The following is a 27,630-nucleotide window of genomic DNA, read 5'->3' as shown; positions in this document are numbered from 1 at the left end:
GACTGTAGCTCTTTAAAAGAAAGCAAAGGAGCAGTAGTGGAGATAAATCTGGAAAAGTGCTGTTAAAGACAAGGAAGAACAAGATCTCGAGAAACAGAGAATGGTGTATCAAAGGCACTAAACTGAAGTAGAATGAAGTACTCAGCTGCAAAGAAGTCATTGGCAATAACACTCTTCTTTAAACCCATGAACAAAGAAAGGTCTAGATTAGATCCGTGTCTACATATTAGGAAGGTCTATCCTAGAAGAAAAACTAACAGCTACAGAGAACATACTTGATGAAAATGAAACTACAACTGAGTCAAATGGAGCCATATTTAGGTTATTACAAGAAACTGAAGAGGTGGTCATGAAACACGCTTTCAATCACACTAAGAAAAGAGACAGACTAAAATAACAAATCAAGGAAAAAATTTGTTTCTTGAAGTATAGCTGATAAGGATCTGTTAACCTATTTCACAGACTGGCACAGTTCTAGAAAAGCAGGTTTAAAACATATTATCACTTACTGTCTTTGTTCCATGTTGGAGTGTAATTTCATGAGAATCTGGGATTTTCTTGACAGGGTTCTGGAAAAAAAAGAAAATTCACCTCAGTTAAAACAGTGCTATCCCCTACCAAAAACCCATTAATGCAATATATATGTAAAAGTAAGAAGGTTTTCCATCACACCAGTCATAACATGAGGAGGAGAAATGGGAAAATCATAAACCAGAAACTGATTTCACATTCTTATTTGCATGGATATACTCCCAAAATATGACGAACACTTGTTTTAAAAATATGACACCATCTTAAGACTAAAACGGGATTTATTATTTTTTTCCTCTTTGGAAGATATTAATTCACACCGAAAGAAATGTAATGGAAGTACTCAAGTATTTTTGAGCAACTTTCTACAAAGGTCATGTGAATCATTATCCTCAAAATGCTTATTTATCTGGCACCACTCCAGTTTCCTAGAACAGACACTATCCATCCTCCTGATGCCTGTCATCTTTGTTATAATTTTCTGTTGCCAAAGTATGATTTTAAAATAATTTTAGACACATTTTACACTACACCTTAAATCTCCTGTTTTATCCATCTCTGCCAATCCCAATGCTTCACAGAAAGGTCTCTATAGCATTGGGCCAATTACCTTCCATACTTGTTTTACCTTCTTTATCAGTTCCATATTTTATTTCTCTGCTAAAACTGAAACTTTCATTATCTTTGGTTTTGCCACACCTACCCTTCTAACTTCACTTAAACTATGAGGAAGTACATTTAGATTAGGCATTTTTCTTTACTTTGAGGGTTCTAAAGGCATAGGCACAGGTTGCCCAGAGAAGCTGTTGATGTTTCATCCCTGGAAATGTTCAAGGCCACGTTGAACAATGTTCTGAGCAACTTGGTCTAATGGAAGGCGTTTCTGCCCATGGCAGAGGGATTGAAATGAGATGGTCTTTAAAAGGGGGAGGCATGGAGGCTGTGCACGTGCACTCATCATTTGTCACTGTCAGCAGCAAGACATCCCCTGCATGGGAAGTAGAGAATAAATCTTCTGCTTCCCATTGGTTCTGTGTGTGGCCTTCACCTTTACTTCATTAAGCTGCCTTTATCTCAATCCACGTGATTTTTTTCCATATTCTCTTCTCCTGCTCCATCTGCTGAGGATGGGAGTGATAAAGCAGCCTGGTGGGCACCTGGTTTCCAGCCAAGATCAGCCCACAAGGTAACAGTAAAGGTTTACCAATAGCTACACCTGACATCCTAAAAGATATAACCCATATGGCATCAAGTGACACTTCCACAGACTCTGTTTAGAAGGCAAGAAGCAGCTATAATCCCACACAAAGTTGTTATTATGAAAATGAGTTTATTGTTCAACTGACACTATAAAGCACACAGACAAAGGTATAATTATAATATAAATTAAGTTTTCAATGCTCCATCTTTCCTGCACTATAAACTGATATTTACTGCTCTTGGGAGGCAAAGGACTACTCAACACCCATTGCCTGGACTTGCCATCCAAGCACATTCTGTAAAACCAAAGTGTGAAAAGCAAACAGTTTCCAAGATTCACCCACAACAGCCATCACACACAACAAAACATGTACTATTTTTGTGAATCAAAGGCTTTCACAGAAACCATCTCTGTCCTTCTTACCTTAATCACAGCAAGGTTGATTTTCTGCACTGGAATATTATACAATTCTTCACTTCATGTACCTTACCACAAAGGTAGGTATTGTATCTCTATACTGTGTCAGCCCTGAATTTGATTTTCAGAGGGTATCTTAACTTTGAGTGGTCTTTCATTAATCCAGAGAAAAATAATTTATTAATAAACAAAAAGATCAAGAACAAACTCACTTTATTTTAACTGCTGGCTCCCTCAGGTGACATAATTAAATCCCCTCTGTCAAGAGAAGAGTGAAGCACTAACACAAAAACATTTTTGCCTTACACCACACTTATGTTGAACAGTATTCTGGCTACTCATTTTAGGGAAGAAGAACAGATAGGAATAAATTCTGCCACCTGATAAATCAAACATCCTGAGCCTGAAAGTCAGACACTTGGCGACTGCTACTGGTGCTAAGCCCTGCAGTGTCCAAGGGATGCCTGACAGTTAAAGTAACTGTTTAGAGTATTCAAAACAAAAAATTAAGATAACAATATCCAGGAACATATCTTGGCATAACATCTTCAAATTACCTAAACATTTACAAAAAACTGAGGCAGCTTATTCTATTTTAGTTAACCATGAACTTCCTAAATAACTAAGAATGCTGTATCTCTAATATGCTACAGCACATGCCTATATGCATGCAAGATAATCAGATGCAAGTACCACTTTTCCAGTTATTACACTCCAAAGAATAATCAATGCCATCATTTCTTAAATTTTTTTTCCCTACATTTCAGAAGGTAAATATAGCTAATACATTTATGCTGATTTGAACACCTGGATATCACATATACTGGAATATTACTGTAAGTGTGAAGAACATGAAAAGATAGAGTTTGCCTAAAGTGTACTTGCACTTCAGGGAATTCCAGCCCTAGCTGAGTGTTATACTCCTGTGCCTAACAACAATCTTCTTTTTCCTTTCACTGTCAGTAAATATTCTGGATTTTTTTCCTTGCTTCTTTTGGGATCTTCCTTCCCCTCAAACAATACTCAGAAAATATACCACTAGTAACCAGAGGCTGAAACTAGATTGGTCTCCCCTGAATGTCTTGAGAAAAATCAAATACAAAACAAAAAAATCAAATAAACCAGAACTACTTACTTTTTCATGGCCCAACAGGAGAAGGGAAAAATTACACATTTTTACCTAAAATAACCTCTACTGTTCTTTTTGCAGAGGCCTGTATATAAATGAAAACTATCTTGCATGAGAGAGACTTAAAAACTATGGATAATCCTTCACACGTCAGGCCCTTAAGCAGGAACTTTTCTGGGTACCCACAATATTGTAATTTACAGAGAAAAATCACTTCTTTTTTCTCTGTGTTTGCAATTGCCCTTATAAAGGATCATGCCTTTTTGACAACTTTATGCTGCCCTGGAAAAAAATCTGGATACCTCCTTTGTTCTCAGCTCTATCCTAAAACACTGGCTTCCTGAAAACTGAGACTATCATTTGTGAGAGCAGAGCTATGGCACAGCATAGAGAAAAAAATGCAAAACTACAGGTAGTTGAACTAAAAGGCAAGCACTTTCCCAGTCTTAAGCAAGAGAAAAGGTTAAAAGCTGGTTTGGCTACTACCTATTTTAAGTATCTTTAAGAGTGCCTTTAAATTTATCAGGAAGCTGGAGCATTTCTCTTCTGAGGACAGGCTGATTTTTTGGCCTCAAAAAATCTGGCGGGACTTACCACAAGGACATGCAGCATTAGGACAAAGGGGAATAGGTTTAAACTGAAAAGGGGGATAAGCTTAGGTTAGATATTATGAAGAAATTATTTACTGTGAAGGTGGTGAGGCACTTGCACAGGTTGCTGAGAAGCTGTGGATGCCCCATCCCTGAAGTTCTTAAGACCAAGGCTGAATGGGGATCTGAGCAACAAGAAGTTTAGTTGCAGGGTCTTTGGAATGAGATGCTCTTTAATGTCCCTTTCAATGCAAACTATTCAATAATTCTGTGTTCTACTATACTTAAAAAAACCCTTCTGCTCCAAGCATAAACACACCCTGCTCTTTTGGGTCCCTGGTTTAATAGATTCCAAAGGGAAGATGCTGTCTGTTCATGGGCAGGAGTGACGAGAAGCTACACTCTGTGAGCAACACTTCACAGAGATTTCTCCACTTCTGGTGAAACTATGGGTTTTGCAGAGCACATATCACAGAGATGGTCTGACACAGATGATTACTGCCTTATTTGAGGACAGATGGAAATGACTGGAATACTAAATTGGCAGCAGTAACAGCTGGTGGAAGTGGAAGGGTAACAACAAACCCTACCAACGAATACAAGTACCTCCATCTACTTAAGAACTTACCTCCACCAAAAAAGGTCTCTCTACAGAAGGCCATGTTCTAAACATTCAAATCTCAGGCCTTCTGGCAAGTACAAAAAAAGGACTTTTTTTTTCTTTCTTTTGTTTAAATATGTTTAAATAATGTTCATGTTCTCTTTCACGTTTTTCTAAAGCTTATTCTACTCCCATCTAAAAAGACTGATTTGCACAGAAAAGCAAATGTCACACTGCTGAGGGGCAAGGTGGGGAGGGCAAGAAAATTTGAGACTGTTTGAAAGGCTTTTATTTTGTATACCAGCACACAGACTGACAGTGCTTAAATCTGCCTTGTGACCAGATACTAACAATTTTCTCTTTCTATTCTCTTTAGCAAAGCGTTCAAAATCATAAGTGCAATTAAGAAATCACAAGATGACAGGAAATAATCAAGATGACAGGAAAGAGTTAAAAAGAGAAATGTAGTATCTACTTATAAAAATGTTCATACTGTAAATTATGTAACATACTGCAAGAGAAGGTTCTTAAAACACTTTAAGAACAAAAATATGGGCAGACAATTGATCAACAACCACAACAGAAAGGATGTGATATCTGACAGTAATTCCCAAAGCAGACAGGTACAAGAGCACATTTTCTTCACAAAATCATGGAAAGGTCAGGGTGATAGTAAAAGGTTCTAAAATCTTAGAAAATTCAGAGACTTAGAAAGAAAGTTAGGTTTGGAAAGCCCTGGGAAAAGTAGGCCCTGAGAAATGTTAGGCCTTGTGCTTGCTAAAGACCAGGTCAAGCTGCACCTCTGTAGTCAGTATATGACAAATGATACAACTGTTAGATGTGATTAGATATAATTATAGTTTAAAGAACATGAGGAACAATGTTAGGGGGCTAAGGGGGGATCATGAGAAATCCATGCTTGGGTAAAAACAATGCTTACAATAGAACAATGTAAGTTTAATAATTAATATGTAAGTTGTATAACAATAGAGTATGTTTTATGTTTAACTCAAAACCAAATCGGGTCAGATTTGGGTATGTGTACCCCTGACACCCACAGCTCTTCAATTACGCACCTTCATATAATCATTCCGTGATTATGTGTGTTCCTGAATGCTTACAAGGGCTGGAAGGGACCTCTGGAGATCATCCAGTTCTTCTGCCAAGGCAGGGCCACCTGTAGCAGGTAACAGACTAATTCTGCCAGGTAGGTTTTGAGTATCTCCAGAGAGAGATACTCCATGGGCACCCTGTGATGTTTAGACAGATAAAATACCCCAGAAAACCAGTGGATTCTGGAGATAAGCCACTGTTTACCACCAAAGAAATTTGATCCAACTGCTGCAGTATCTAGGCACAAACATATGTTAATACAAATAGCAGAAGGCTTCAAGTCATGTTTGCTGTTGCTTGTTATTGTTTGTATCAAAATGTGTTTGGTTTACAGGTCAATTATACTCTCTCATACATCACTTAAAATACAACCTAAATTCTTTTTTTCAGTGAAAGGAGTTCTAGAAGTTCATAGAACTTCACAGGGGGACACATTCAAAACCTTTTTGCATTGGAATTAACCTCAGGCCCACAAACAAGCAGGTTTTTTTCCTTCCTACCTCACATCCAGCTTCAATATGCAAGTGAAGGAAATTAAGAGACTGTTTTAGTGATGATGAACAGAGAGAACAAAACCCTGTTTTGTTCTTCAACATTCAGACGGAAACATTATTTGAAGAAAGATAAAAGCAGGTTAAGGGCAGTATTTCACAAATCTGGAAGAAAACATCCCTCCTTCCTCTTTCCAAACTAGATAAGTGTTTTCAGCTGTTAGGTACCCAGATGGATTTTCCATGACAGCAGTGAAAGGTGAAGGCAGTAGTAAGTGTTCTAATTTATTTTTTCTGTTGTTTTTTAAACATGTTTTTCAAACAAACACACAGTGATGTCATGTTTTGTTCCACAATCATGCACTGATTACAACCACACTACTTGTAAATTGGGCAGGTTTTCTAATCACAATTTTTCACTCTTTTCCTCTGTAAATTAAACCAAAAATAAACATGTAAGATATACACTAAGGTTGCACAAGTGAACACTCAAGAGAAAGATGGAGCATGAAAAACAACATCAGAGATGAGCAAGATGCTGTTTTACAGCAACAGAAAAATTGACATTTTTTGGGGTTTACAGGAGTGCATTACCCACAAACTTCCATGCAGAAGGAAGCATACAGATTTGAAAGGCCATTTCAACAACTTTTAAATTCCTGGTTTTTAGGTGTAGGAATTGACAGATGCATTCTCATGCAAACTTGCAACTATTCATATAATCTGATGTGATGCATCTAAATATGGAAACAATTTACTTCAGACTTCTTATACAGCCTTCAAAAATAAGCAAGTAACTCAAGAAACAGTGTACCAAAAAAACAAAATAATTTTGAAACCTCTCCTCTTCATGAATTATTCAGGAAAGTGAAAAGCATCTGAATTCCTAGCACAGGTGACTTGATTGTGTTGGATTAATCAGGGCATGTGTGTCTGTATTATCTAAATTTCTGGTCTGAACATGAAGAAAAACATTCTAGAAAACAGGATGATGCATGCAAACACTGGTATGAATTATCTTGGCTGACATTCCCACAAAACACCAAAAACATCCGCCACTCATGGAAAAACATAGATAATTACAATTACATGATGAATGCAGAAAACCTTCAAAATTAACAGAAATATTGTGAGGAATATGGTACAAAATTATATTGTTCCCAGTTTCCAGCCTTTAATTTAGGTAAATCAAAACAACACAGAATTTACATCTTGAATTTTAAGTATAGGAAGATCAATGAGATGTTATTCTTTCCTTTGGTCAACTAAGAGGTATTGCTTCAGTGTGCTCTCAAGAATTAAAAGATGCTTTAAGTAGATGAACTTCCTTTCAAATTTCTACAGGAAGTAAACTTAATAATTCAACATGGAAATAGTACTGTGGCCAGTTTCTCTCAACATCATCTAATTCACAGATTCATGTAATTTTTCTCTAATGATGTGAACCTAAGTGTTTTGTCAGGTTCAATCAGCAAGGGAAAAGCCCTTAAATTAAATATTTATTTCCAACATGACTGCCTAAAAGTAATAAATGTCTGTTATTACTATAGACCAGATACAATTTATTTTATTAGATGTTGGGTCAAATGGTAACTGAGGGCCTGTGCCACACACAACAGGTAACATCAATTAACTCTCCCCTCCTTTTCATGCCACTTACCAGCACATCCCTTTCTGAAAAGACTCCAATGGCTTGGCAGTTTAGGAAAGGTATTACAAATAAAATGTCAGCATGTTTGCAAGCACCATTTTTAGACATAAACATCATACTTCTAAAGTACAGAAAAAAGCCTGCTTGATTTGTCTTGTGGGGGCTACTTTTAGACAGATTTCAGGAGGTTGCTATTTTTCATCTAGATTCCAAAATCTCATTCAGATAAACTTCTAAATTTGTAACAAGCCTTTGATTTATGAAGTCATAGTTTATATTAATGATTATGACCTGGGAATTGTTCTCACAATGTATCCCAAAGAAATTCTCTTGAGCCTTTTCTAAAACAAGTTATAATCATTGATAAAACTGATTTCAATCTAAAATTGCCTGGAGTCATTCAACTTTCCTCTGCAGTTTCTGGAGACATATTTACTTAAGCTGAGTATTCCAGTTACATTCCACTCATATAACCACCCATCTGTTTCATCATTATCTTCTCAGTTCCAAATGAATAAAAATATAAATACTTCCAATTTGCTGAAACTATTACAACTGCCACATACCAACAAACTAGTCACATTTTCACTACGGTAAAAAAATACAAAATATTACTGGTTCACACAACCATAGATCAGCTGACAATGAGGAAAAATAAAATAAACTGGGAAAACTCTGTTCATGTTGGTAGTTTCCAAACCATAGCTTAATTATGACATCAGAAAGGACAAATAATTGTGAACTTTGAATTTTTTAGAGTAGAAGTGCCAAATGTTTAGCTCAGAAGCAAACAGGCATTCACCTATTTTACACTCAGCCTGTGTAGAATTTTCTACCACAGAGTCCACGTGGAATTTCTACCACAAGGAATATGCTGTAAAAGACACACATGAAAAAAATCCAAAACCTGAACACAGGATGCATAACCAGACTGAACTTAACATTCATTAATGTATAACAGTTTTTAGCCTGCTAGCCAGTTCACTTCATTATTTACATTAAACTTGCTCCAAAACATCTTTTATCTAAACTATACAGACACTTCATCATTACTACCATTTGACAAACTTGAGGGAATAAAGAGCATGAAGTTCTTTCACCTGATTTACCAAGATAAACCATGAACACTTAGATGTTTTTCACTCTTTAAAATAGCTTTACTGTTCTCTAGATTTAACCTCTGTCAAAATCAAGTACTTATGAAGTATCTTCCAATTCAGAAACATGTACCAAGTTAAATATCTTTTTTCAAAAAAATATTGCTCCCCTCTATATATTTAAAAAGTCAATAATACTACTACGCCTTTGTTTTGCTACTTCATGCAGAAAAACCCAGTTTTAGTTACATGCACTTCTATGGAAGTATGTTAAAATTACATATGCAGTAGAATAAGTATTAAAGCTTCTTTTGCAAGTGTAAGCAGTGAAATTACTTCCATCAACAGCAATACAATCCTGGGCTCATCAAAACTTAAAAAAACAATGCAACCAATAGATGATCAATATTTGGCATTGCTATCTAAAACACAAATGATATTACTACAACTGAAATAAAATGCATTTTTCCTCCTATTAAAAAAGAGCCCTATGCTCATTTTAAGACTTCTGGTAAACATGTTAGCATAGCATTTCATAACCATCAGGGTAATACAACCTCTCTACCAGTATAATGGCAACCTCATTAGCAAGCCACCTCTTCTAAGTTGTTTGTGTTTTAATGACCAAAATTAAAACAGTACATCATTGGTGTAGACCAATCCTTGACCTTTGACTATGCAATTTATTTCCCTTCTACATACCTCAGTTTCCTCATGAAAAAAATGAGACTAAATAATACCTATTTCAAGGAATCCACCCTAAGATTTTCAGCAACAATGGTGAAGTTTTTCATATTCCCTAGCAATCCTGTTGTTCTTCACAAACACACTACCGTCAGCAAACTAAACCATTACAGCTCGAGAGAGATGTCCACAGACTCCACTTTTCAACAGCTCTACAGCTGTTATTGTGAAAGGTGTTCATTCAAAAGTTTAATTCAAGATCTTAAGAGACAGAATTTTTTGTATAACATTCCACATAGTGGGAATGACTGCAGTTGTCTACAAGTTTGTCAAATAACTAGGGTAAGGAATACAAGTGTATGTCTGTGTGTACGTATGTTTGCCAGCTAGTCATGCAAAGAAGATCTGCAACCACAGGGTGAAGGTAGGAGGACAAGGGTTAAAAATTACAGCATGTCTCTGTTACTGCAGGAAGGAAGAACAATTTCCTATGTAGCTTCCACAGCTGGTTCCAATTCCATTACTGTTTCGATTACTAATTCTCCCATGTCACCCATAAATTACCTTCAAAACATTAACATTTAAGCTCTCTTTTATAGCAGCACAATTTTATATAATGTGACATGAGAATAAACAGCTAAGTGACTTTAACTATGCATCTGAAAAGAGGAAAAGATACTTTCATATTGTATGGACTTGAGGTCCATGCTTGGTAGAAACACACCATCCTTCATGCTTCACTCAGGTGTATTCTTTTATCTAAAGCTTATGGCAGAAGAAAGCAGTGCACTACGGCCAGATTATGTACCTTATATTGCTAAAATGGTTGTAATACCCAGCAACACTGTAATGATTTTCAAGGTGTTTAAGACAAATACTAAGTACTAGGTTAAAAATGGTAACCAGTGTGAATAACCTGGCTTTACTTGAAATCATAAAGCAAACAATTGTAAAGTATTGTGTCCAACAATTATGAAACATGCTGGTCTTCTATGCATTTATATGGTATATTTTATTATAGTACCTGTAAATGTTGAGATCCCTCCCGTATATTGTCTCAAAAATATTGATTTCCATACACGTAACATAGTCTGAAAATTCCAAATTACTACAATTAAACCTGACAACACACACAACTAGACAGTGAGCCATTGATTTCTACAAAGCAATCAAACTACATCTGTTCAATATGGCTCAGCTCTGGGTTATACAGGAAAAGAACAAAGACCTCAACACATCTTTCAGTGGAATGTTACCGATGTTAAATCCAACACTTATTATAGTCATTCCTTAAGGAGCCTGAGGTATGCAAGTACACAGAAGCAATGCTTTCACTTTTTAACTGAGACTAAAATAAAGATCCATTGTCTTGACAACATTTTAGCTGTGTGCACGGAAAAAGAACGCAAAAAGTCAACATCATACCTTACTGAAATGCCTCATTTCACAGATTTTTACTGACATTATTTAAGATCTCATATATCTTTCTTCTTTCGTAACATACAGAAAATCTAGATTAGATACAACCTATGATACCTCTCCTTATCCAATAAGTTTCTTGATATTCACAAGGAGTTGCTGATGATACTCCATATTATACAAAGATTACTTGTGTTACAAGAAAATAATCTTCCTTTCACAATCTAAAGTTAAAGTTTGGAGAACATGATTCAAATGGAATTGCTATTAATTGTATATATAATAAACTTGTTAACCTAGCTGAAATGGATTAACAACAATATGCACCTTCAATTTGGTCATAACAGTTACTAATTGATTTATAGTTCACATCAATCTAGTACAAAGATGGCAACTTCAGCTATTCAGATGAAACTCTACAATTACTATCTTTGCAAGAGTCAGGAAAGAAAAGCACAGTCCACAGATATAAAGAACTCCAGATTTAAGACCACAGATCTACCATAGATCTGCTGTAAAATTTTCAATATAACAAATGCTTTTGTGCTTGTATGTTTTAAATATGATAAATTGTCCCACCTTGCAGGTGTGCTATGCTGATACTCCAGTAAATATAGTAAGTTTGCTCATTGAGATGCTCAGATTCCACCAAGACAGAAATCATTAATGCCTACTATTTATGAACAGTCATTGAATATTTAAGTTGATAGGAGCCTGTAAAGGCCATTTAGTCCAGTGCCCCTGCAATGAACAGGGGTATCCTCAACTAGATCAGGATGCACAGATCTCTGTTCAACCTGGACTTGAATTTCGTTTCCAGGGATGGAGCAATGTGTGAGAGATGTACCATCTCTCTCTGGGTAACCTGTTCCAGTGTTCTATCAGCCTCAGTGTAAAAAACCTTGTATCTAAGCTAAATCAACCCTCTCTTAGCTCAGTGTCATGACCCCTTCCTCAATAACTACAGACCCTGCTAAAATGTTTGTCCTCATCTTTCCTGTGGGGATCCTTTAGGTATGGAAGCCTGCAGTAAGGTTTCCTGTGTCTTCTCTTCTTCACGTCCCAAATCTCTCATCCTCTTTCTCATATGAGAGGTGCAGCAGCCCTCTGAGCATCTCTGTGGCCCTTCACTCTGAAAGGTCCCTGGTTCTTTTTATGGTGGGGATCCAGGGGGGGTCTCACAAAGCATAGCAGAAGGGCAGAATCCCCTCCCTTCCCTGCTGCCCACGGGGCTCTGAAGGCAGCCCCAGCTTTTGGAGCTACAAGGACACACTGCCAGGTCATTTCTAGCTTTTCATTCCCAAGTTCTTGGTAGGGCTCCTCTACATGCCTTTGTCCTCTGGGGATGTGAAAACTAACAAAAAACCCCCACAATAAGAGGGAAGAAAAATAACAAGCTTTGTGTATAATGCTTACATTACAAGTGCAGTCTTGTTGTTGAGAAAACAGAGCCATTATATTTCATACCTCCTGGCTGACTGGTGAGGTTCCTAAGGAACACATGATTCCATAACTACTGTTTCCATTTAAAAAGCAAGCTCAAAAAATCCTCTAGCAGATCTTCCCCTGTAATAAGCAAGTCAAACATGCTATTCCATCAAAAAAGAAACAAAAGTACAAAATATGCCAAAAATGTGCATGCGAGAAGCAGAGTGCTTACAAACATTTACTGGCTTTTCACAGGAAAGGCTGAAGTGGTGGGAAGGAACATATGACCCATATAATGATCTGAATCAAATGCAGTCCAAGATTTTTCACTCATATTTGTTCAAATTCCCTGTTATGGACATATTCCAGGCAACTCATAAGGAAGCCAAAAAACGGATTCCCAATTTTGCACAGTTTGCTGCACTTGGGCAGCATTTAACTCCTGTTTCTGGAATTTGTTCTGTAAGCCCAAATTCTTCACATTAACCTCATGTTTGACATCCCCCTTGAACATGTGATCCACAAAATGACATGGTTTAGTTCTGAAACTAATGCTATCTCACATAATATCTACTGTTGTCCCAGATTTAACTGTTTCCCAAGCTTCTTAAGAATTTACATTTCACCTCTTGGAAGCCACATAAAATGGACAGTAGGCATGCTTCCAAAACAAACTGTTTCACAGTGAGTTTTTCAATGCCATTATTGAAAAACATTATTCTGTTTACAGAAAAATTGCAAAGTACAGGTCATTTGAAGGCACTTTTCTTTACATGCTTGCTTTCAGAATTTACCTGGCCTTCCCTATCATACATTTCAGGTACTCTGGATCCTCAGTTCATTTAGCTACCACAAGTAATATCCAGTCTGAGACAGCAAAAATGGATCTCCGTGTAAAGAAAGCAACCCCTTGTCTTAGGTTCCTCTAGTGAGATCTGATAAACGGCTATAGACAGGGAGAAACTGCCTTATTTAGTGAATAAAATTAGAGAACTTAGTATTCACTATATAAATCGATTCTTTCAGAAATGACTGTGTAGGGCAATCTATTAAAATGTGAAAACCTTTACAATGCAGAAACCCTGACACTGGGTAGCCTGTGAACCACTAACCCTTGGAATTTCAGTGTAATACAGAATTAAGGAAACAGAGAAAGCAAAAGAATCCTGCTCTTAAAACAAAATCATCAATTTGAGACAAACAGGTACAAAAACCATTAAAACCTACTATAAGTTACTCATGCATTCTGAAATCCTCACAGTCACTACGATACTGAACAATTCCAGTAGCATGGACTATAGGTGAGGGAAGAAGCCAGAAAGAGTGAGCAAATACATATAAATAGATTTTTGCAGCTGGTTGTAGATATCAAGGACTTACAAGTATATATACATACTGACAGGGATTGGGCAGAAGAAACTGCACTATTAAAATTTTGCACAATAAAGGAAGTGGGAGAGTTCTAGCTAAGATACTGGAATTTTTCATAACATTATATATTTGCTCCAAATGATATGTACTGTTTTAGTGGCCACAAACCGGCACTTAAAGAACTCAAATAACCAATAAGCTTTAATATGAACTGCACTTACTACGAACTGAATTTAACCTACCCACCCCAAAGGATGAAAGACCTGAGATGACCTTCTTAGAACTTGCAGTTACAACAAGGTATGGTATGTTAAGCCTCATGCTTACACAGTAAGCCCTTCTCACTGTAAAAGTGCCAAGCTGAGAGATTATTGTCAGTGTGCCTCCTGCATGCCTTTTCTACAAGAAGAATGGCACAGAGCAAGGTCAGGCAGTGCATTGTCAGGGGCTGCCACACAGTATTTTCAAAAACCGTACAAAATCTAAAGCTGAGTTGTTTTCTTTGATGAAAGATAAGTTGTTACAGTTAAAGATAAATGAAATATTATTTATTCAACTTATTTCAAATAGAAACATTCTGCACATGTTTGGATTCTCATCAGCTCTTGGCCTGCAAGACAGCTTCCTAACACAGAAAGCCTAAGCCTACCAATGATCTTTCTTTAGGATGATCTGTGGTACAATCACTACTGATTTCATTTTCTTTATCTACAAAAACTTCAATACCTGCAAGAAGCTCTGAACCAAAAAGAAAGGAAATTCTAGAAAGTTCTAGTTACTGTGAAATTCTCCTGCTTGGTTTAGTTCTGAAAATGAGCTAATAACCTCTAATTACAGCTAATTAGCTGTGTAATCGTAAGAGAAAACACAGCATTAAAATATCTTTTCATTTACACATAAATTTGGTTTATATATATATATATATCAGTAACTAATATTACAAAAAAGTGAAAACACAAGAAGTGCCAAGTTCGACTCCAGAAAAATAAAATCTTCTTACTTTACTTGGAAAGTAGATTTGATAAATATATAATTATCAGAAGGAAACATGAATCTGCAATCCCACATTTTTAATTTATTTTTCTCCCCATACTTTGGAAATTTTCAACACTTTAAAGTATTACTCAGAGTAACATTAATTCTTCTTCAGACACCCATCCACAAGATGCAACTAGACACAAAATTTTACCAGAGTACTTGCTTAACTTCTGTCATATTCTCCCACCCACTCAAACTTGGTTGCAGAGTCCATTATGAGTATACTCCCTTAAAAGTACTAGACAGAATTGCAACTTCCATTAGTTCCTACACTATGAGACAATTCTCAAGAGGTAAACTAATGCAAATTGCATTAAACTACAGAGTTAAACTACAGCTGACAAATATATTTTTTACAGGATAGGACCAGTTTTCATAACTATCATGTGAATTGAGCAGATGCTTACTTTATAACTTTATAAATAGCGTTGTTATAACTGATTTAGATTTAGTGGCATTCATTTTACTCAGAGGAATTAATATTTCTGCTGAAAATGCATTGAATTATTTTACTACTATTCATTCATTGGAAACAGAATGCAATTTCTTATTTGGACAACAAGACTTGGAGAAATCACAGGAAACTACCATTAGACTTTCTCATAAATTCACTGTCCATTAAATGTATCATAATTGTCTTCCATAAGAAAAATATTTCTGGACAGTAACTGGACTAAGCCTTACACCATTAATTTAGAGTTAATTGGAAGAATCTGCTTTTAAAATTGCAGTTGTCCAATGCAAAAACTTTATATTCACAGGCTTGCACTGCCACAAATACAAACATAAATGTAAACAAATAAATAAACAAATATAAAATTTGTTATTTAAAACATGTTTTTCATTAATTCCTTCACAGAAAGGACAAAATTACAAATATGTGAGTCACAATAGATAGGGATACAAGGAGGAATGGGACACAGAGGATCAACAGAACACCTAAAGGCACCTTAGGAAGAGCAATCAAGTGCTCTTTCAGAGAACTGGTCTGAAAAAAAAGAAAAAGGGAAAAAAACAAAACCAAACCAAATCAGCTGCCTGTCCTTACCAAAGAAAATGCTAGATAAGGCAGCATTTAATCATAGAACAGAGAAACAACTCTGAAGGACTCTGAGAAAATGAATGTAATAAATGCCAAGTTAAAACAAATGAAGTTATTAAAACAAGTAGTTATTATACCGTTGAAAAAAAAGAAATCCATGTCAGAATTCTTGAACTATTTTCTATTGAGATGTACTGTGAAGTTTACTCTGGCATTGTTATTTCTAGAATTTAAATTTGGATTATATACTTCTAATGAGTCAAAAATGATCACACTCTTATGTGTGACCCAACATTTAAACTTGTGTGCCTGCGCTCCCATGCATGTCATCCAAATGAGACAGCTTTTTTTAAACATGAGGAAAAGTAAATGTATGGAAAAAACATAGGTGATACAAAAAAAGCAACAAGTACATGGGTGTTTACATCTTCTCCAGAATTTTATTATTTTCTACAGGAAAAATATATGGAGATAAAAACCAATTTATTTTTAGATGGTCTTAAGACATCTAAAATGGCATAGAATGCTCAAAAAGACCAAGTCTTGATACTGTAGACCAGGAAGAGGTTGTCATTTAAATGATTCAGCACTCTGTGTCACAGTGATCTTACAGAACAGGCATGGGCAGTTTGTAGACTCCAAAGATGATTAAGCTACTTAAACTTTCTTCTGAATTTCCATTTCTGACATTTTTGGTACTCAGTAGAAAAGGCAGCAAATGAGCTTTAGGAAGGAATGTCACTGAGAAATACCTTTACTCTTATATTTAAAACAACAAGCAGTTACTTTGCAAGAGACATACCCAGAGTGTTTGAACTGCAAAAAGTTACAAATCTGGTGGCACTGAAAGCCAGCTGACGCCCAGAGATGCCACACATAGCTTGATATGTGCATTTGCCTTCTTTGCAGAGACCAGCATGTTCCAAAGCACATAAGTAAAAGGCTGGTTAGAAAAAGATCCCTTTATAAATCCAGACAACGCATGAAACTTTTAAGATTACTGAGCTAAGAAAGAAACACGCTGCTACATAAATCCTAAGTAACTTCTCCATCCTCCAACTAATCTTCCAAAGTTGACAAGTCCAATTTTATCACGAGAGAAAAAAGGAAAAGGCTATATGTATAACATGATTATTTTTTTTTTGTTTCCATCTTTAAATAAAAGCATTAAGTCCCATGGTTTACCTGTAGTACATAATAGGAAAAGAACAACTAATTCACATAAGCTAGAGGCAGACATTAATATAAAATTTGTCCTCATTGGTAGGACATTACAACTCTAATAAAGGTTATCACCTCTTTCTGACACCTGAATTAATCTAGAAATACACACCTTATGGTAAGTGATGGGGAAGTATCACTATATTTGTGATATTTGTGAAATACTTAACTGAAAAAAACAAGCTAGACTTTCTAACATTTCCATGAAAATAAATCTTATCAATTAGACCTGTAGCTCCTGCTTTCATTCTAGATACCTGAATTAATTAATTGAGTAAAAGAACTCTTCAAAGCCATTTTTTTCCACAATAAAGTTTTGGTCATGTGTAGAAAAATAAGTTCTATTCCTGATTTCTATAGCTGTTCCAGAATTTATTTCCTGCATTGTCCTGGTTCTATGCCAGTTCAGCATGACAGGGCATGGACAAGACACTATACTACTCAATTACACCTCATGTCAGCGCCAGGGATAGGGCAAAGGGACTCTTCAAAGAGGAAGGGCGTACCTTTTCCAGTCACCAAAACTTCAAGTCAACTTGACTTGACTTCCAGTCAACTTTGCTTAACTGTCCCAGGTGTGGAGACCATTTTCCATGTGAAGCATCTTCTCCCTGCACACTCTGATTACTACTATTCTTGCTGTTGCTCTTTGCTTTCATATCCATTGCTTTTTCCAGTAAATTGTTCTTACCTAAACCCCTCTGATCTCTGCCTTTTGTGTGTCCCACCAGAGAGAGGGAGGGGAGCAGCTCATATTTTCTTTTTAATGGGAGTACTAAATCGGGGAATACCATTCCCAAATCATGACATGGTTCATACTCATTATTATATGAAAGATGACCTAAGGGGCTTCTGTACTGCAAAAGGTCACTATGTCTGACTGAGTTCAACCCTTATTTAAAACCCTGTGTTTCACCACATGAGAATGCTCACTGAAATTAATTCCACACATCCAAATAATCCAAATCAAAATCTTGACATAGTTCTACTTGCTCTAAAAACTGTTCCAAGCTAGCTGCTAAAGAGGGCTGTGGAAACTATGTCAGACTACTAAAAGTTCCAGGAAGGCTGGTGTGCATCTGTGGTCACTGTCCCTCTATGCAATTATGGGGGGGAAAAATACTTAAAAAATAAAAAAAAAAAAGAAGAAAGAAGCATATTGATGTTAGCTGGCAGTACTATGGTTAAGCAGACTGTTCCACTCATGAGTTTTTTATCTCCACCTTGAGAGTACACTTTGCTGAAACACACCATACACTTTCATTTATTTAACACTGGTCAACTAATTGAACTTGGAAATAAAACTGAATGTCACAAATAACCCTCTTTCTTGTTGAAGCACACTAGGTTTTGTCTGTGTCTTCTGCCTTATTAATAGTATATAAGCAAAGTTACCACTGCAACTTTCATTAAATATGCATATTCACTCCCACTCACAAAACTGGAGGTCTATGTCTGCAGTCCCATGCCTGCAGTCCCACTGAAGTCAACATAATATTTACATGAAAATGGATATAATCATCCAACCTTAAATAATGAACATGAGCTTCATGAGAAGTCTATCTATTAGATATTTCCATTAAGCCCTATTTTAGAAGGCTCAATGGGAAGCTCCCTAACACTACCACATAAAGGTCTTGCCTGAACTATTCATTTTAAATTGGGAAGTAAGGGTTATGTAACATCACCTTTTTGCTGTTCTTGCATATGACGCTTATATGAATGCAACTTTTGCTTAAGAAACTAATGCTCTTATATAAACAGATGCAGGATCTTACAAGAAAACTGAAAAAGAAGTCTCTATCTTAACTGTCATTAAGTAATCGAGACTTTTCAAAAAATTTTTCTGCAGTACCAACAGATTTAAAACTGATAATGTGTAAAATTAAAATGCTCCTAAGTAAAATAAAGGAATAAATAGTTTACAAAAGCCCGTTTCAAAAGCCTCAGAATTTCACAAAAAGCCATTGTTAGTAGAAAGTCATACAATTGATCATTTATGATTATTCAGATCCTCTGGAGAAAGTAACTATATTGGTTTATGAAAGGAAATCAGAAAAGAAGTCTTTCTTCTTTCCATATTTGGTTATTTGAATATTTATTAATCTTTAGTTACAATGGTATGTCAAATAAACACTCATGAATAGAACACAAGGTAATGCAGTAAAATACTATCCAAGATCTTAAAAATTTGAAAATAATTTTATTAGGCTTTAAAATACAAAGAAAAGGATCAGCAGGAGAAAAGGAAGGAAGTTCAGTGTGATTGTTGTGTGATCTGGATACTGTTAGCATCAAGTCTATACATAGTCCCTATATACTGCTAAGTGCTCACCTGCAAATAAAAGACACCATTGCAGCAGTTGTAAAACAATACGTGTGGTAGTCTCACATTCATAAAAATCCAAAACCATCTTTTAAACAAACAGCAGACATTCCTAGAATCAACAAAATTGCTCTCCAAGGACTCCACTGGAGTGGTCTGCACTTCCAATAGTTTAACATAAATCATTTGTTCATCAAAAGTCCTGTGAAGACTTGTTTCGGGGAGGAAGTGTAACTGCATGTCACTTACACTCTTCCTTCAAATCCAATCCTTTTAAATTATTTATTCATCCCCCCACCATAAATATTTCAAGTACTTGTTATCACCCACTTTATTTTCCCCTTGATTCAAGTAAGAGTACTCTGTACCTGTATTTCTCATTATTCTGTTTAGAGGACAAATAATTTTTCAAACAGACAACACTCACATGCCAAATACGGAGGCAAATACAGAGAAAACCTGCTTTCTTCAATTTGTGTTTTCCATAGTGATGCCAACAAAGTTGAATACAGTGTGACCACTGCTGTTAGTTCCCCTGCCAAATTTTAAAAAAATTTATACATTTTAACACTGATAGAAACAATATGCTATTTGTGCTTCTTTTTAAAAGTATATTGAAAATTTCTCACAACTGCACAACAAAATGCATCTAGCATCAGGTAAAGAGGCAGTCACTACTTCATTTTGACTGTGTTTTTAGTTCTCAAAGAGTTAAGCTAATTTCAGTATCTTCACCTCCAAAGATCCCAACTTTTACTGGACATACAGAAAGTAATAATCAGGATAGAATGTTCAAATACCATTGCACGTACCAATGTACACCACTGCATTGCATATATCATTCTATGTACCACTGCAACTACCCATTGTTAAATAATAGTGATTCAAACATGATACTCTTGTGATTGAGATAAACATGCAGAATACATGCTGAGAAAGACTTAGATTTATTTTTTTTTCTAAAGGGGTAGGTCATTGTACAGGCTCAAGGTTATGCATGCCTTAAAGATACTTGGCAGAAAAAAGAATCGAAAGTCTAGTATCCCTTCAAGCACCATAGAAGACACTACCTTCCACAAAATCTTCTGGCTAAAAAGAAATCAAGGGTCTTGGTGGGTTGAGCATGAGGATCCCATGTTTTAACTGTGGAAAATTTACATCCACAGCATATCTGGCCTTAAGATGAAGAACACCTTGTATCACTCTTAACAGCTCCCTCTTCAAAGTGGTACCAGCAGCTCCTGAAGAATGCTTTCTACAAGCTATACCAGCTAAAGCTGACCTGGTAAAGGGTCTCTGAAGGAGCTGATAAAAAGTAAAAACAGGACATAAGAAGATCTCTGAACTTTGTTTAAAAGGGCAGTAAAAACTATAATTATGTTCTGTATCACATTTTATTTAATACTGGTAAAATCACCTCTCTAACTTTGAAGCACCTCACAGTCAACAAATATATGACTCTTAATGTTCCCACAAAATACTTCTGGAAACAAACTCACAGGACTCTAAGTACCTTTCCGTAGGGGAAAGATTCTAAAACTTTTCATATTCTGTCATATTCCAAATTAATTAAAATACCATTCACCAGAAAGCATGGTGTTACATGTAACAGAGAAGGCTTGGCCTTATTAAGTTCTGCAGAATTAAGCAACAGACATCTTGCAAGAACACTCTAGAAACACCGGGTAATCATGAACTCTGGGGCACTTCGTTGAAGAGGAGATGAGCAAACACCCCATGCCTTTTTTGAAAGACCAACATTCCCTAAGGGAATTAACTTGTTAGCTTCCTCTCCATATGATAACCTCTGTTTCTTGAGCATTCCTTTTTTTACAGCTTCTGTTTAATTCTCTCACATTGGAAGACAGAGATTGATTATTTTGTTTTCTTCTAATTTTTTCAGAGTTTGCAAATCTATTTTAATTAACTTTGGATATATTTTTTCTCAATCTTAGTACCACCAGTAGCCACATTCATGATCATTTAAAAAAAATGCCACAATTTGTTCCAAGTTTAATATAAATAAAATACATTTACCTCATTTTCATTGTTAAGACATAAGAACATAACATGCATATGAAAAGAGCATTTGCTTCATGTTTATACAGGAAGGTAACACAAGCAAATTGCAAATAATGGTTAGCTGCTACCTATTTTTTTCTCAATAACTAGAGTTATTTATAAGGTAATGTCTCTCACCCTCAAACGACACTTTTCTGTTTCTGTTGCATACAAAAAATTGCTTTGTTCAGCTTACTATACTTTTTCCTCTTTAGACACGATGAAACATGACTGGATAAATAAGATTCAGCAGTTACAGGGCAGACAATTCTCAGTCTAAATCTTACAAATCCTTAGGATGACTAAAAATTCCCACACCGTTTATTTATTTTTACAACACCATAATTTTTAGTCTGGTACCATAGCCAAATTCTAATTGGAGCAATTACAGTCTATTTAAATTCTCCATCTAAATCAGCAGGAAATGGTTTTCTTCCATTATGAACAAGTATTACCAGTATGTCCTGTTAAACTTCTGAAAAAAAAATTTAAAATATCTCCAAACAATTCTAAAACCTGAACACAACTATGCTATCATTTTGGAAACAGGCCAAATCAGAGTATAGCCTTGGGCCATGAAGAGGCCCAAGGCTGTACTTTTTTTCAGGGACATTACAACATGATTAGTATCCCTTTGGTGTTGCAGGGGGAAAGAGTTTCTGTTCCAAAGAAGAATGAACTGTAACTCGGCTCCAAATAGAAGGCAAATCTTTGCAAATCCATCTGGCAAAATCTTCAACAACCTTTACTGGTTGCCTCAAACCAGATAAAGTGTGCTAACACTACATTAAGTTTTGTTAAAGATCTCAGCATATTTTCTAATGACATGTATGTAGAAGACAGCACTAACAAATACACACTCTGTTTCTAAAGTCCTCTAACACATGTCATCCATTCCCTTGAAAAATGTGCAGGTACTAGATTTAAACCTGTCTACCTACCAACACTGACACAACCACTCTTGCTAGTCTTTGTCCCTCTTCAGATTTTAAGTGCACAGAGATCAGACAGACTCACAGTGCATTTTGCCAGGGAAAAAAGCTGACTAAGCCTCTACCCTATTTTCCAAACCAAAATATACCACATGCAATATTGTCCTTATTATCCATTTGCCCTCTTGTAAAATAAGCTGTTTTCTCTTTTAATTACTTTCCTAAAATTTTCTAGAGAGGTTTACATCACAGGATAAACCATGCCTGAAAAACTTCACCCTACAGAAGATGTTCTGCTTCCTCCCTCCCCCTCACAGCTTATGACCATGTGATAAATGGACACTGATGATCCCACCAGATTTTTATACCATTAGAAGAAAAGGCACCACAGAAAAAGCAAGTGCTGATCACAACTCAAATAACCAGCTTTAACTTTCCTCACTCTCCAAATTAATGCAAGCCTTTTAAATAAAAGAGGATACAAAACCAAGGGAAAAGTATCAGAGGGAATTAATACCACATGTACCTACTGTCCTTAAAATTTATTAGATAGAGCACTATTCCTTACACTACTACAAAACAAGCACTGTAATGCATTTGGATAAATACTCACAAGCATAATGTGGTTTGTTAAGAATCAACACTTTTTACACAAATGGAAGTGAATGATATTAAATTAGGAAGTCATTTAATCTAAACAGTTATTGGTTAAGTGTAACTAATCATCAGTATCAACACAGATTAAACAAACACAGAAAAATCCTTTAAAACAGCAACATAATGACTTGCATATAACAAATGAACTTAGGTCAATTTGGGGGGAAAAAAGTACCTCAAGTCACAATTCAGACATTTGATACAATAACTAAGGTTCTGTTACAAAAATTATGTTTGGTTTGCATCACAGGTGATTTATGCAAATTACAAAAATGCATAACACTCAAAAAATACCAGTGCCAATTCAAAACATTCAGCAATTAACTGCAGTTAGTAATTTTCCCATAAAAACACCAAGATGGAAGAAAATCTCCCATCAAAGAAAATAACTACCACCTACTCCTTCCACCTTAATGTTTATCCAGTAAAATAACTCATGTGAGATGGGCAGTTTTGGGCCAACCCTGGTCTCTAAAGTTGTCTGCCTCATAGCAAGCCAAATTTGACAAACATCTTTACTGACAGTATGTAATAAGAAAGCACAGACTGCACAAGCAATAGTGTAAAAAAACCCACATCTGACGTCAGGCTTGAGAAACAGTGGGAAATGTCAGGATGAAGCCATTTTTGTGTATTTTATCTGTCATACAAAATTCACAAGACTTCAGATTATAAATTATACACTGCAGCACCTAGAACTACTAAAGAAAAATTTGATTCCTTCAGGATCAAAACCACAGACACTTGTGTTTTCAAGGAATCACTTCAGCAACAAAATACGATAATAAAAGAGAGAAAGTCTCAGACTACGTCTGGGTAGAAAAATATTCAGCTTTTAGTTCCTCCCATCTCAGTTCTGCACCCATGCAAACCGACCACAGGCTATGTACAAGCAAAAGAAAGGAATCACAGGGTTCTCACAACTGCAACACCTGCCTTCCTTGGGCCTCGCAAGATCATACTGTGATCACCAATCGATCAACAGGAAACCAGGAAAGCACAGCTGCTTCCTGATTCCCTTCACAGGAAAGAAAACAACTGAGTTCATGAGCAGCAGTAAGGGAAGGCTGTAGACCCCAAAGGCCTCTGGCATTCACACTGACACAAAATCTCCCCAGTTATAAATTAACTGTTTAGACTGAAAACCCACAAGTCTCATATTTCTGCTGCTCTGCTTATTCTCAACCAAATCTATTCTAGACTGTTTTGTAACTATTGTCTTAAGTTCAGACGAACTTAAATCACACCAGACTGCAAGTTACCTTTCTGTCTGAAACTTTTCATTAAGGTCTTTTAACTCTGGTTGCCAGTAACTTCATCAAGCCAGTTGTAGCATATTATTCAAATACGTATGAATAAAAAATAAATACCAGTGTCTTGTTAGAAATTAAAGCAGCCACTCAGCACAGTGACTACTGAGAAAGACAGGCTAACATAAAGTCAGCTGTTCCTGGAAATAGTTTTGCCTTTGGCATCCTGAAGAAGCTGGCAGAAAATAAATAGTGATTTTAGTACAACATGACCCAAAGCAACTTAAACCCACTGAGTCTATGATGCCCTCAGGAACAGACACCAACTCCACAGTGCCCTGACAGCTAAAAAGTTAAGATAATTTCTGACACAGGTCAACAGTGATTAAATTTAGGTTTTGTGTCATTCTCAAAGAAAATTCTGTATTTATCTCTGCATGGTTCCCTGAGACAGAACAAGTCATCTGCAGGGTACAGATACAATCACAGGAGATACGGAACTAAAATGTGCAGTCTGACAATTAAAGAAATCCACAGGCAACAAGTGAATCAAATTAATTAGGTGAAGTGATGTAAATATCTAAGACACCACAATTTCCCACCACTTATGCCCTGTAAGTAAGAAAAAACAAAACAAGAAAACTTTGTCATCACATAGGTTTAGGCTCACTCTAAGAATTACTCATGTCATGACTTAAGAAGTTCCTCTCAAGCATTTAAAATGAGATCTCTAAACTTTAAATTGTAAGTTAAAAACATGCAAGGTAAGAGATGTTATAGAAAAAGAAAAAAAAAAAACTGATCCCCGGTAAAAACAAAAGAAAAATCAAAAGGAAAGCCTTGGGACAACTGGAAATTCAGGGTTTTTTAGTTTGCTTTACATTTATGTAACAGGACACACAGATCTTCTTCTGTTAGAAGATGGTTCAAAACAGCAAAAAGTAAGGCTGTTTTCACAAGACTTCTATCACTGTTGTTACACATGGAAACCATCACACAAAACCCAATGCCACAAAATATTCGATCCAGGCAGTTTTGAAGAACAAACATCAAACCATTAATCTTTTCACAGAACGATCAAATAATCAAGGTTGGAAGAGACCTTTAAGATCATTCTGTCCAACACTGCACTACCACTGTAACCCTTAAACCACATCACCCAGTGCTAGATCCAGATGCCTTTTAATTAAATACAAGAAGGCTGGTTAACTGAATATCTGTGATACCAAAGTTAGGCTGTTAGGGGTTCTCTTGATTTCAACATAGATAAAAAAATCTCTACTCTTAACAACAAATAGGTCTGGTACTTATTTAGAAAAAAGCAAATCAAACACAAATAAACAATTAAAAAAAACAAAAACAAAAACAAAAAAAAAAACAAACAAACACCCAACCAAAAAGCCCTCAGTTATCAGACTTAATTTCCTAAAAACAGTTCTGGCACAATTGTTCTCCCCAGATTCAAGCCTACCTCTGCCTCCTCTTTCTCATACAAAAATCTACATATGCTTTGGGAAATAAACAATTTAAAATAGCCATATTAAATGTTTACTTATCTATTTCTTTCATAACATGAAAACAAAAAAGTAAACAATATACACTAATTGATGTTGAATTTCCCTTGAGACTCACTCATGCATATTTTTATTTTAAATCCTGACATTTTTAAATAAAAATAATTATTTGAATTTGATGGATTACCATTAGAAACAGAGAAAAAGTGCAAGAAAAACAGAAAACCTGCATTTTGAAAAAGTCATACATCACCTGGAAATTCCATCAAAAAGGAATGACACACATACAAATCAGAGCTCATTCAAAGGATTAAAACATTAAAGAGAAACAAACTACTTACATTATCTTCCTCCTCTGTATCATCATTGTCATTGTCGTCATCACTGTCCTTGAACCCAGGGGGAAGTGGTGGCCCGATGAATTCTTCATCATCATCAGTATCCTCAGCTGGACCTTTAGCAGAACTCTGGGATTGCATCGAAGGACCACTTAATGCCTCATTTGAGTTGTCCTCACTTTCACTACACACTGCCTCTCTACAAGGAAAATTTAAAACATTACTATTTGAAGAATATTGTCACTTCCACTATGATTTTCAGATAAAATACGTTAAGCACTCTTGTAAATCAGAAGACACCAAAATTAGCAGCAAAACGCACACTAATTTTCATTAACAGAATGAAGGCCCACCACCATCTTTTGAAACACTCTAAAGAGTTCCAAAAGTTACATTAAATTACCATTCTGCTGTTTCACAAATCGGTTGCACAAACACATTATTTTTGGCACATGGAAATTTCTGAAAAGCTGAGTAGTTGTCTCTACGTTTGTGAAGTTTATTCAAAATAGCCGCACTCCCTCTGCTGGCAGTTCCCAAGCCACACCGCTTGAAAGGGCAGGTCTATTCAGAGAGAGCAGCTCAACTTTCAAGACTTTGTTTGGGAGCTTATATTCTCAAAATTTTAAGTGAGAAGGCTGAAAAACATAGTCGTCCTTTCCTGTTTCTTTGTTAAACTATAGAGGTATTGTTTTGTTTGAGTTTTTTTTAAAGTTTAGGTTATCACTTTAAAACTGTAATAAAAAACACCAAACTTCAGGAAAATAATAAAATACTAAGAAAATTGGTTCTGACCTATGTAATTGTTACAGAGAATGCTACCCTGCTTTGCCTCCAGAACCAGCTGTACAAGCAGGTGCTAAGTCACACAGAAAAAAACATCTGTTGGATAAGTAATTGGAACTGTACTTCAGGAAGAAAAGAGAATAAACTAAAACCAACATGACTGAGGTCCTCAGATGCTACAGTGAAGAGCAGGGTTTGCCTGACAGCTTGTCTAATTTAAAGACCTAGATCAGAATATGGTTACCAAACAAATCTAACTCAAATAAAAAGAGCTTCTCTTGTGCTACAATAATTGGGCAATCAATATTCTTTTACCAAAGAGAAGGTTTTCCAGCATGTGAGGCACAAATTGGGTTCTTCAAGTAAGCTATCCTCAAAACTAACTTCATAATACTATACATAAAAAATCTGCATTTTGAAAGTTGATATTCATTCCTACACTAGCAAGCCACACAGTTTTTCCCCAAAAGCCAAACCACTCAGTTTTGGAATGGAACCAAGTACACATTGTGCCAGTGAGAAAGATGTATACAACATAATGATTCAAGGAGGCCATTCCAGTCCTTGAGTCTCAAATTTTCAGATCTTTACAAAGACACCCAAGAAGAGTACCTACCTTTCTTCCTAATTACCTTTCTCATTCTCTCATTTCCTGAGAAGGAAATTGATCAAATCAAACATTTCGGTATTTTGAGGGTGTCTTGGTTCTAGAAGACAGGTGTCTGCTAGGGAGAGCAGGAGC

General features: G+C 35.9%; 1 protein-coding gene across 1 annotated transcript in view; it reads right to left on the bottom strand.

Annotated features, from left to right (window-relative positions):
• WDR70 (WD repeat domain 70) overlaps positions 1-27,630 on the bottom strand; it is a 135,625-nt gene that overhangs the window by 100,453 nt on the left and 7,542 nt on the right. The window contains exons 5-6 of the mRNA XM_015615245.2: positions 26,106-26,301; positions 510-569 (exon numbers count right to left, since the gene is read on the bottom strand). Coding sequence (XP_015470731.1) covers positions 510-569; positions 26,106-26,301 — 256 coding nt within the window. The remainder of the gene's footprint in view (positions 1-509; positions 570-26,105; positions 26,302-27,630) is intronic.

The sequence above is a fragment of the Parus major genome, chromosome Z (assembly GCF_001522545.3).
Source record: "Parus major isolate Abel chromosome Z, Parus_major1.1, whole genome shotgun sequence".
NCBI lineage: Eukaryota > Metazoa > Chordata > Aves > Passeriformes > Paridae > Parus > Parus major.
The sequence above is the reverse complement of the archived record's forward strand: the minus strand, read 5'-3'. Positions and strand labels throughout refer to the sequence as shown.